Here is a 12,601-nt window from a genome sequence, read left to right as displayed (position 1 = left end):
CTCCCATTAAAGGAGAAAGGAAAATATCTACCTTCTATTAGTTCAGATTGATTGTGCACTGGAAACCTACACACACACACACACACACACAGAATGACTTTGAAAACTAGTGATATTAATTGCTTGCAGTTACCATGAGCTTCACTGAGCTCTGCTTGTCTGCCTGTCTCTGTTTATCTACTGACCTACCAACCTACCTACACGTACAGACACATTGGTTGCATTGTTATGTATATCTCTAAGTGTGTGTGTGTACTGGGGTAATGTTTGGGCCCTTTTCTTCTCTCTCCCATTCTCCTAGTGATTGTATCTCTCTGCCTATGGATTATCCGGTATAATGTGCGAAATAGCTGGGAAGCCTCAGGAAAGCAAATACTATTTTCAAAATCTGCATGCTAGTAAATTTGTCATGTGTACCAGCCTTAAATGTGTACACGTTGGGATGAGAACTACTGCAGGATGGAAACGCCATTTAATAGGGAGGGGTGCAGGCTAGAAGCTTAATAACAAGCTACACACTCTCTTGCGTTCTTTTTATGCTCCCTGATTTATTTATTTTAAGAAACTTTATTTTTTTTCATACTGACACTCAAGGAACGCTTAACGTTATACAAGATGAATACTTCAGCCCTCTTTTTGTCAGTTGCAGTCTCGTTTATGGTTTTATTACTACCATTGATTACTTTGCTTTGTTGCACAGAGGAAAAAGATCATAAAATCCTTTGGCATCCGGGTTCCACTTAGAGCAGGGGTGTGTGTGTGTGTGTGTAGGGGGGGTATGTGGTCCCCTTCTTTCTCAACTAAAACCTTCATCCAAAAGAGGAATGTTAGAAGTATTGATTCATTACGACCAAACACAATGAGAAATATTCCAAGCTTTCCAGAAAATCGACTGGTTCTACCTTTAAAATCACTAAACAAAAGCTTCCTAACATGCCCATGGAAATAAGGCCAGTGTTTCTTAGTCCTAATTGAATTTTTAAATAGCAAGCCAATGGAATGATGTAGGAGTCTTGCTATATTTACAGATCAGCAGGTATATTTTACTTTTAAGGAACAATTTATGGCACTGGATTGAAATTAAAATTAGATTAGCTGTCTTCATTTCAATTAGTGTGTCGGTGCAAATCCGCCAGAGGAGTAGAATGTAATCCACTCTCTAATCTAACTAAATATTTCAAGGGAAGTTTTCCAATCAGCTACAAATATCTGGAGTCGTAAATTTTTTTCTTCCTTTCTCTACCTCTTTCTGTTTTTGCAAACGTAAACACGAGGGGCTCTTTCTAGCAAACACCATTCCAAATGCAAAGGTAATGCTTTGGGGGGATGTTGATATTGCAAATGTAAACATTGCCATAGCAGTCTCCAGCTCTGAAAAATGACAAAGCAAATATTCAATAGAGAAACATACAAATGTGCTGCTGCTGCTTCTTTTTAATTCTAACCTGGACTCTGAATTTTGATTATATATATATATATATATATATATAGCAACAACCCACCATCCTGCAAAGTTCTTCAAATTCCAGAGTACAGGAATGCTCTAAAAGATACAGTATCTGCCCAGCTGTCACCTGGTCTCCTCTCCTTGCTTTCAAGATTGTATTATAAAGAGCACAAGCACTTGATTCCACATTTATTGACCAACAGTAAATTAGTGGAGGAAAAGAAAATTTATGGTTTAATATTTTATGCACACTTGAGATTTATGACTATAATTTCTGAGCTATTTGGTTGCTAGGTATTAAGGAAGCATTTTCAACAGAATAAATATCCTGATTCCTGATCTCCATAACCATTTGCCTTTTCTTTTTTTAAAAAAAATCACCTAAAGCTCTATTTGGGTTGTGAAATTTAAAGAAGAAGTCTTTCTTTCTTTCTTTCTTTCTTTCTTTCTTTCTTTCTTTGCCCCTCCCTCTTCATCCCTTTCCCACTCCCTCCCCCGAACCATACTTACTATTTCCCCCCTCTTCTTCCAAACCATCTTATATTTAGAATTTCGAGACTTACTTTCAATGCATACTTAGTTTCAACTGGGGAATCAACACAAGCAAAAGCAATTTTTCCGTGTCTTGACATCTAGCTTCCTATTGGCTCACAACGGGTCAGCTGACTTTGTCATTTTGTCTGTCCTGGAGTGGAGCCGTCCCTATAACAATCTAGTTCAGACTACAAACTGGAGACAGAAATAAATATTAAAGAAATCATACAAGCCAGGTATAGGGGGGAAGATATGAATTCCTATTTCACAAACCCGTCGTTGTCTTGCCACCTCACCAGTGGTCAAGAGGTCCTGCCCAACGTGGCGATCAATTCCTCTGCTTATGACCCTGTAAGGCATTTTTCAACTTATGGAGCAGCGGTTGCTCAAAACAGGATCTATTCATCTCCTTTTTATTCACCGCAAGATAATGTTGTGTTTAGCTCCAGTCGGGGACCATATGATTACGGATCTAATGCCTTTTATCAAGAAAAAGACATGCTCTCTAGCTGCAGGCAAAATTCTATGGGACACAATACACAAACTTCCATTGCACAGGATTTTACAAGTGACCAAAACAGGAGCACATCCCAGGAACAGAAAACTAGCATTCAAATATACCCGTGGATGCAGCGCATGAACTCCCACAGTGGTAAGTTTTACAGCTTGCAGAGATAAATTAAATAAACTGAACCATCTTTACGACCGTCTCCCTAGCAGAACAGGCTCAGCTACTTTTTATGGCCCCATAAAAACAATAATATAGCTTCCTCACAGTTGCCGCTACAGGCCTTTTATTTGTTAAGTTGTTGCAAGCGAATATGGCTTGTTATGCTCTTTCTAATTAAAAGACTTCGAGAGTGTAAAATATCTATAATAAAGTGCAATCAGCTCTGATTTTTTTTCCCTTGGAGGGGGTGGTGGAAATAAGGTGTAGAATAGAAGTGATGTGTTTTGGGGTTTGTTTGTTTTTTTAAAAAAATGTATTTTCCCTGATAGGTGAGATAGGGCATTTTTATTAAGGCAAAAAATTGCAAAGTGTCTTGTCCAATAACAGGTCCAATAACAGCTGGGGGATTTATGAAGTAGCTTGACTTCATAATATATGGAAGGAGTGTCTATTCCTAGTAATTAAAGCAGCATTGGAGTAAAATCTAATTGGATTTTTTTTTTCAAGTTTGCAGAAATAATTAAAACAACACATTCTGAATCTTTGCAAATAAGATAGGAACATGCTTTCAATTAGACACCCCCCCCCATCCTCCATGTGTGCTGCATGATTTTAATGGGTAGTAAGACTAAGGCACAGAATTAAATTGTGCAGTGGGTTGGGGGGGGGGAGTTGGTCGGTGGATGACAATGAAGACTGAGTATGGAGGGTGGGGTTGGGGAAAGCCTGGCTGACGGGCTACGTTGTGTGTCTGTTTTTTTTTTTTTTATTTACGCATTTTATTTTCAAATCTGTTAACTAATCGTTTTTAGTTTGTTTCGTTTCCGAATCCATAGGGGTCGGCTATGGAGCAGATCGGAGGAGGGGGCGTCAGATCTACTCGCGTTACCAGACCCTGGAACTGGAGAAGGAGTTCCATTTCAATCGCTACTTGACGCGGCGAAGGCGGATTGAGATAGCCAACGCTCTTTGCCTAACTGAACGCCAGATCAAGATCTGGTTTCAAAACAGGAGGATGAAATGGAAAAAAGAGAGCAATTTGAGTTCCACCCTGTCTGGGGGAGGTGGCGCTGGAGCAGCTGCAGATAGCTTGGGCGCAAAGGAGGAGAAAAGGGAAGAAACAGAAGAGGAGAAACCAAAGGATTGAAAACACTGACGGTGCTGCCAGATCCCTCTCCCCAACACACACACACATTCGCACACGGTCCCTCTTCCTCTTCTTTCTCGCTCTCTCGGTCTTTTTCTCTCTCGCCCCCCACTCCCAGTTTCTCCTTTCCATTCTCTGTTACCACTGGCACAATCTATACATTTGGATGTATGAGAGAGAGAGAGAGAGAGAGAGAGGGAGAGAGAGAGAGATGTGGACGTGGGAGACCTCCCCTCCCCCATCTCCTCCATCTCTCCAGCAGTGATGCACCCACTTTCATAACTTTCTTCCTAAGGAGCTCATCAAGACCCCCCCTCCAACCTCACCAACCCCACCCTCTCTGCCTTTGCATCCGAGCCCAGCTATCTACCTTTGCATAAAGACTGTATTTAATGCAAACCCCTTCACCACTACCACCACCACCCGCCATTCCTTCTCCACTTCCCTAGACAGAATAGTTTTGCTTGCGTTGAGATCAACCATGTCAAAAAGGCACTCTATGCAGTTTCGCTTCCAAAACGATGATAATTATTGTGGTGGTGGCGGTGATGTAAGTGGGGGGGGGGGAATTGAATTGCCTACCCCTGTGAAAATATTTCCTTCCATGCCCACCTTCTCCCACGCCTCCAAGCTATGTCTACCTAAATATAGCATTTTCCAGAGTAAACTAATTGTATTTAAACACTACCTGAGGTCATTATGCATTCTACAAACTGTGACAGTTTCTGTGTGAATATTTTTAGCTGTATTTGTGGTCTCTGTATTTATATTTATGTTTAGTACTGTAATGTTCAAGCAGTATAAACGTGAATGGAATTCTATAGCAAGTAGGAGGAAATAAATAAATAAATCTTGTGTTACACTCTCTAACATCATGTATAAAGGTCACGTCCAGAGGACTATGGTTGAGTATTTAATAAAAACTGGATATTATTTTTAAAAGTTACTGGATGGTTTCTGAAATTCAATTGGGGGAAGATCTCAGGTGAAAGAGTTTTGCATCAGCCACCACGGGTTCCGTGCGTGAGAATGCTCCATTTTTAGATGCCAGTATTCATGATCGCCTGTCACCACGACTCTCGGCATATTTAGTCGGAAGTAAACAGGATGGTGGGCGGATATAATTTACTTCCAGTTAGGTATCCTTAAGTATATATATATATATATATATATATATATATATATATATATGTAAATGAATATCTATATCCCATCTTGCTGCGTTTCACTTCGCGCTTTCATCCCCTGAAAACTGCATGAAACCCCAACTCTCAGAGTGTTAAAAGCTCAGACACATTTTATTCCCTAATTCTAGAGGCCAAATAATTGCTTAAAAACAAATGCATTTATTTATTTATTCTTTAAATTAAAGCTACCAATGGAAACTAGACTCTCAGGGCACCCCTCTCTCTCTATATTTATTTCGAGGTAACAGAGTAGTGGGCAGAAATATTTTTATGTTTTATTGCAGACGCTTAGAAGGCGCAAAGGCGCGACTGACAATAGCCTAGTTTGCAATGAGCACATCAACATTACATTGTGGCTTAGGCTCAGGAATTGCCCTCTCCTTTTATGTTTAGCTCAGAGGCATCTTTTCAACCAGGTACAAACGTTCGAGAAAGTAATCCTGTCTTCTGGAGGCATTCACTGCCTTGGGAACCTTTGCTACTCTTTGAACATTTTGCACTAAACTATCAGGTTCCCGTTAAACAAAAGAAAATACCAGGAAACCCCAACAAGACGATTTCTTACCCCCGCTTGTCCATAAAATTTGGAAGGCTTTAAGAACATCTCTCTTTAGATATGCCACAAAAGCCTAGCACATGTAGTAAGTAGAGAGATCATATAAATTTCAAATGCAAATATATGCAACATAGAGGACGGGAATGCAGGTAACAATATTTAAGAGATTTGCTCCGGTATTTCCAAATGTCCCTCTGCCATAATTGAGCTAAACATTAAAATAAGTACCAAACATAAGCGAAGGACTTTTAAAAGGGCCACTGAAATTAAAAGTTTATGTTTTATGTTAAAGCTGCCCCCCCAAAAAAGACCACGTAAAACTGAGGTGGTAAAAAGATGAAATAATATATTTATAACTCACATAGGAATTCCAATGTTATTTATTTTATCCTATTCTTTTAAAAAGTTTAATAAATGGGAAGGAAAATCTCTGTTTCCAACTGTTTCGCTAAACACCCCGGCGGAAGGGAATATATTTCTCAAGAGAAACCGGCAGATCCAACCTCATGTTTGCAAGCAGGAATTTGCAGTGAGGAAGGGGAGCCTTGGCACATACCCTCACCTGCCTGATATCTCCCTCTCCAAGCTTTTTAAAGAGGCTTCTCACGTGCCCACAGACATACAGAGATACAGACATACAGACACCAAAAAACAAGGTGAATGTTTATTCATTCGCCCAAGGTACAAAGCTGATTTATGGGGAGGATGCGTTGATTCATAACCTCCAGTGAACACACACACACACACACACACACACCAACTCCCAAACATACTGCACTCCACATATACAGAGAGATATACAAAGAACAGAAGATTAACACAACGTAGGTTTCAATCTGCTGCACGCGCCTAGTCATAAAAGCAGTTTTCTGCGACCAGTTATATATGCATCCATGTCAACAATGCAATGTATGCATGTGCATAAAGCATAAAGCGTACAGAGCACACTGACTTTACTTCCTGCAGCATATCCCGCTTACACCTACATATGTATTCTCTGGTGTACCGAGTAACGCTAACCAAGGGAATTCGAATTCAGGACTTTGTCTCTCTGGTTGCACTCAGTGCAGATGCAATCTCGATTGCATTAATTGAGAATATGCGTCTGTTTACACTGAATCAAGCGAACAGGCTCATATAAGGCTGCTGCGCGGGCGCACACACACATGTGCATACAACACGGAATATCCGGCCTACACAGAAGGAAATGTTTTTACACGAGGACGCGTCCCAAGGCCATATTTTACACCACCCCACATCAAGGGCTGAAAATTTCCTATGAATCGCTGTGGACGGGAAATTAGCTCTTGTCTTCCATCCCAACGAAGGCTTAGGGGCTGTTTGTGCGCGTTGTTTCACACCCATAAGCCTCGAGCGTTAGGGAAGGGTAGTATTTTATGAGACGTCATACCCCAGACCCAGCACCAGGTGACGCTATAGTCTCATTGTCTCGGTGTTTTGAGTGTGGGGCCTTTTTTTTTTCTTTCTTTCTTTTTTTTTTTTTGTTTCGTTATGCCAACATATCGCATACGTTTCTCGGGCTTCCATCAATAACCTCCTGGGGTCATCAAGCCAAATTTATGACTGGCCAACACCGTCACGTGATTCTATTTAAACATCCCATATTTGGGCAGCGCACATAGAATAAAGAAAAGAAGAATCTCCACCTATAAATTCTGCACTTTAGAGAACAAAAAACCCTGAACTTCAAAAGGGCCACAAATCAAGCCTAATCAAAGGGGTGTGAGAGGGAGAGAGAGAGGGAGAGAGAGAGAGAGAGAGAGAGTGGGGAGGAAAAAAAAAATATAATTCCTGACATGAGTTCCTACGTAGCCAATTCGTTCTATAAGCAAAATCAAAATGTTCCTGCCTATTCCATGCAAAGTTATGGGAATTATGGATCTGTGTCTGAGGTTCAGCCTTCCAGGTACTGCTACAGTGGGCTGGATCTGAGCATTACATTCCCTTCATCTGGGGCTGCCAACTCTCTGAACGGTGTGGACATGTCTTCAACCCCCAGACCTAACCCCGACCGACCTTCCTGTACAGTCATGGGATCTGCAGGGCACACTTTAGGCAGAGACGACCAGACCTCTCTAAACCCAGGAATTTACAGTCAGAAAGCTTGTGGCACCACCACAGCCACCACCAGCAGCAACAACAACAGTACGCCGTTGGAAGATAGATCTAAGAGCAGTGGGGAAATCAAGAGTGAACCGGTGCAGACAGCTCAGCAAAGCGGGCAGTCCATGCACCAACAGCAGCACCACCAGCAACAACAGCAGCAGCAGCAGCAGCAGCCACCACAAATTTATCCGTGGATGACCAAACTACACATGAGCCACGGTAAACTTTCGCTTCTCGATTTTGTTTCACAGGATTTGCCTTGGTTTTATAGGCCATACGGGGCAAATAATAAGGGGGGAAAAACCTGGGGTCGTAAATTTTACGACTAAGGCATCAATTGCTCGTAAAACTGTCCACTAAAAGGCTTAGAGGCGATATACGCCCAAATTTATGACGGCATAATTGGATCATAGAAACAAAACGGGTATAAAGGCAATATTCCATTTTTTTGTTGGGGGGGAAAGAAGGAAAGAATTTTTTTAAGGGGGAGAAATAACTTGGAAAGGCTCGCGTTCTTTAAGAGGAAGGAGAGAGGGGCTTAGGAGTTTTTTCAGACCTTACCACATCATGCCATAAAGTCAGAAGTTTTGCCTCTTTCCTAACCTAGGAAAATGGGCGACTTGATCTATTTTTCCCCTTCTTATAGATACACTTCTTCGTGGTTTAAAGGGAGAACACTTCATTAGGGACTAACCTTAGCTTGAACCCAAAACTTTAATGAGAAAGTGTTGGAAAATACCCCTCCTCTACTAAAGATATTAAAAATGTATTCTGGGTAGAACCAAGAAATCTCTCTCGCCCCCCCCCCCTTTAATACCTTTTGCTTTCCTACTCCCTTCTTTTTCTTCTTTTTCTATTATTATTATTATTATTATTATTATTATTATTATTTTAGCGGGGTTTTTTTATCCGATGTCTTTTGTCTTCCAGAAGCAGATGGCAAACGTTCCAGAACCAGCTACACTCGCTACCAAACTCTGGAACTAGAGAAAGAATTTCATTTTAACAGATATCTCACCCGCCGGAGGCGCATAGAGATCGCCAACAACCTATGTTTGAATGAGAGGCAAATCAAAATATGGTTTCAAAACCGGAGGATGAAATGGAAGAAAGATTCCAAATTGAAAAGCAAAGAGTCTCTCTAGGTAGAAATCCGGGCCAAGGGTTGGGCGGGGAAAGTCAGTTCACACTGACAAGAGTTGCTGTTGTTGTTGTAGCCTACCTTGAGAAAAGTTTTCTTTGGGAGGTGGGGAGAGGAAAAGGGCGGGTGGGGGGGAAGGGTCGCAGACTGGACTGAACTACATACTCTAACAAATCTATCAGACAAAGGCGTTCTCTTATTAGTATGCAAACAGACCCTTTAGCTTTTCAGCTAGAATTCAGTGTACAGCTCGCTGGAGGGTTGGTGGGTTTCGTTTTGTTTTCCACCACACCACTCTAACCTGTGTCCCCTTAAATTGGGAGGAAATATGTCGGTCAAATGAAAACCAAGCCAATGGGCGACATTTGAGAGGTCCTTTTATCTATAACCTATATCTATGTCTATAAAAGATTACGCTGAAGATCAGAATAATACGCTTAGGAAACCCAAGTCCAAGTTATGCATAAAAGAGGGGATCCTCAGGACTTTTGGAAAGTCCCGAGGCCCCGATCCTTAAACGTCAGGCTTGGAAGTAAATCCCGTTGTGAAAGGCGTGGGAGTTTACCTCTGTGTCCAACGCGGTGGAGGGCGACAAACCTGTTGTGAGCACTTATTTCTCAACCAGTCCCACTGAACGTGGGGGGACTTCCTTCCGAGTAAACGTGCATAGGATCGGGCTGCACGATCTAGGTGTGTGAGAATGTTTACTTCTGGTGTGGATGGTGAGTTTCCACACAATGTAGTTCCCTAGATGCACTTAACCTGAAACGTGGGGGGTGGGGTGGGGGGTGATTTGTTATTGTGTTTTGTTTTGGTTTGTTTGTTTTTTTAAAAAAATATGCTCGCTGTGAGGTGTGTCCTTCTGGGGTGGGGTTGTTTCATTTTATTATTCAACCCCCCTCCACTCCGTTGACTTATTTTTGTATTATTTGCATATGAATGAAAAGCGAATGGACTATGAACGAATCTGCTTGACCATCTCTCCTAGGAGATATTTGTGCAAAAACATTAAAGCACTCTTGGGGTGGGGGCTGGTAAGGGTGTGTGTGTGTGTGAATTCTCCCGACTTAAATATTCCTGTGTATTTATTGGTTGCGTAATTAATGTAGCTTTGCAAAATAATGATAACGACAAGAACAACGCTGAACTCTTATACAAATGTATACTTTTTGTTTACATGTAGCTCTTTTTATTCACCTTCCCCTTCCTTCTCCCCGATGTTGTATTCCATATATTTATTGGTTGTAATATCATATGTGAAAGGCCATGGAACATATACAGTATATTTTGTCATATTGAATAAATGCTAAAATAATAAATAAATCAACACCTAAGGCCAATTTTGGAGTGCGGGAGAAAAACATATATGAGGTGCCTTTGCTTGAGTGCTGTCTCCAAACCCGCACTTCCACTGTTATTTTGCTGTCAATTGTTTTCAAATATATAAATATGTAAAACGAGAACAAATCCCCGTCAGTCTGAGGCTCGAGCCATCCAAAGTTCAGCACTTGTGAAGTCATATTGATTTCAGTGGGAGAGTTTAGCACAAACCTCTTGCAATGAAATCGATGGGACTTCCCAAGCGCTAAACTTTGGATGGAACAAGCCTCTGAACTGAAGCTCAGAATCCCATTCAACGCAATGAGATTTACTTCAAACGCAAGTTGGAAGTAAGCCCCATTGAGGCGGGGGAATGATTTCAAGCAAGGGTTGCAGTGGAAATCGGTCAAACCCTAGTGTTTAACTTCGGATGGGCTATGGGTTGGGCTTTTATGTATCTTATGTCGCCCCTGCTGCGTCCCCAATAAAAGAACTTTGGGTGATGTGTACTCAGTTGCAGGTCTCGTCACAAGCTTTCTGGAGTGAATGCCTCTTTTTTTGAACTGTTGAACAATTCTTGACCTGTCCTAGTGTTTGAACAACATAGTTCTGGGTTCTTCCAAAGTCCTCCAAAGGTCTGCGTACGATCGCTTTGTTTCTTTCCCTGATAATTCCTTCCTTCAGTTTACAATAATCTAATAGTCCAGATGCAGTCAAGACTACCTTTCTAAATAAGATTGCCTTTTTAACCCTGTAGAACAGAATTACCGGGCTAGGCTCTCGGCCCCTCCCTTCAGACAACTTTCCATCGACATTAAGTGAAAGTTGTGCAAGAACTGGGCGATTTGTGAAGGCGGTAGGTCTTTCTGAGACGCTGTGTGTATGTGTGATCACTAGAACAAGTACGATTGAGTTGGGCAGAGAATGGTGGGATTTAACCCTGGGCTGCGCAAAACTTCAACGTGTGGTTTATAAAGCACGATATTTGCGAAAGTTTCTCTGGTTTAGGTGCAATATAAGAAAGCTAATTGTCCTCTACTCCTTTTGAAACCTGTAATCTCTTTCTATGCGTTTAAAGATGACTTCTATGCCTATCTATGACTTCTTCGTCTTCTTCTTCATATAGTAGTGTTATTGGATTCAGTAATGTAGGAGTTTGGGGCTATGCATGTACAGGCCTGTGGAGATTTGGGAGGGATAAAACTGTGCATGTATATTTCACGTATGTGTGTGTTTCACCAGACACACACCAACTATCTCTCACACAGCCACACACACCGGAGGTCATGCCTGAGGTGTTTTCGGAGCTATTTACAGTACAAACGCTCGGGAGAGACCCTCAATGGCTCAATAAACCTTTATAGTATTTCCTTTACACATTTCAAACAATGGAGCCATTTCCTGAACCTGAAAACAAAAGTTTATTTTAATGACAGTGGAAGCTCTTAAGGATAAAACTGGCTTTACTTCCTAAGATTCTCAGCTTTTCATGCAGTCCCTCTGACTTAAATAGCGCTCTATTTCTGAAGTTTATTGATATTTTATTATTGTAGTTATTATTTAGTGTCCTCTTTGAGAAGATCAAATAATACTGTCACGAAGGCGATGACAGTTTATGTTATGGCAATTTTACAGTCCACTTGAAAGTTCCCTTTCCCTCCCCTTCCCAGGCTTAACTTGTCATATGATTTGATTTTACGCAAATATCAGTCAAATCATGTAACGGAGATCAAAGCACTGGGGTTTACTCTATTCCATTTTTGTTTGATCCAAGAGGAGCCTTCCTTATTGTCTTGTGTTTGCAAATAATGTATGCCTTCCCAGGAGTATCAGCAGCAGCAAAAACAACAACAACAACAACAACAAATATTGGAACATTCTCTGAGCATTTAAATGTATATATGTCATCTTGATGTTCGAAAATAATAAGCTACCCTGTGTAAATCTATGGAGTGTTTATTGAGGCACTGAAACAGACTTGGCAGATCTTGATAGCTGTGCACTGAAACCAAAGGTGGTTGTTTTTACATCTGTTTCGTTCTATTTGGTCTTCTCTGCTCACCCCACCCCTAAACCGTGGTGTTTCCTTTCCCTTTAATCGGAAGTCTGCCAGGGAATAATTGGGTTTGACAGGTTAGAATTAACAAAATCAGATGTTCTATTGTTTTATCTTAAGGCGGGGGGAGAGAAGCCTTTACACACATAGCAGTTCAAAACTTTTCCATTATCATAACGCAAGCCAGTATATATATATATATATATAGCCTTGTGAATAATTGTGCGTTTATCCAGCGAACAACGTGGGTCTATTTGGGCCTCTTCCCTGTCCTTTTAGAAAGTAATTTTTCAGGACTGATTAATATTTGGTTGTTGGGCTTGTCATTGACTTTTGCTATTCAATATCTAACAGCCCCCCTCCTTTTCCTCTTTCTCCTGCTTTTCAGTCCGTTCCTAAAGAAGTCTTGCAAAGCC

The 12,601-nt window shown here is 41.2% G+C and overlaps 2 protein-coding genes across 21 annotated transcripts in view; both read left to right on the top strand.

Annotated features, from left to right (window-relative positions):
* HOXC5 (homeobox C5) overlaps nucleotides 1-12,601 on the top strand; it is a 160,514-nt gene that overhangs the window by 14,879 nt on the left and 133,034 nt on the right. For 6 of the 19 annotated variants that reach the window (XR_014153167.1, XR_014153168.1, XR_014153169.1 and 3 more), the window contains exons 1-2: nucleotides 7,166-7,887; nucleotides 8,599-8,813. The exons of the other annotated variants lie outside the window; for them this stretch is intronic. Coding sequence is in view for 2 of the 6 variants with exons in the window: in XM_081849012.1 (XP_081705138.1) it covers nucleotides 7,359-7,887; nucleotides 8,599-8,813 (744 nt within the window). In the remaining 4 variants the exon portion in view is untranslated. Of the gene's footprint in view, nucleotides 1-7,165; nucleotides 7,888-8,598; nucleotides 8,814-12,601 lie in introns of those variants that run through there. 19 annotated transcript variants of the gene reach the window in all.
* Nucleotides 2,234-4,744, top strand: HOXC6 (homeobox C6; the record flags this gene model as incomplete). Of its 2 annotated transcripts, none has more annotated exons than XM_081849069.1 (2): nucleotides 2,234-2,633; nucleotides 3,488-4,744. In XM_081849069.1, the coding sequence occupies 2 exons, from the start codon at nucleotides 2,234-2,236 to the stop codon at nucleotides 3,796-3,798; spliced, it is 711 nt and encodes a 236-aa protein (XP_081705195.1). In that variant the 3' UTR covers nucleotides 3,799-4,744. The 2 variants fall into 2 exon arrangements, with proteins under 2 accessions (XP_081705195.1, XP_081705194.1); XM_081849068.1 differs by having other exon boundaries at nucleotides 3,464-4,744.

The sequence above is a fragment of the Podarcis erhardii genome, assembly GCF_964252035.2.
Source record: "Podarcis erhardii genome assembly, chromosome: 2".
NCBI lineage: Eukaryota > Metazoa > Chordata > Lepidosauria > Squamata > Lacertidae > Podarcis > Podarcis erhardii.
The sequence above is the reverse complement of the archived record's forward strand: the minus strand, read 5'-3'. Positions and strand labels throughout refer to the sequence as shown.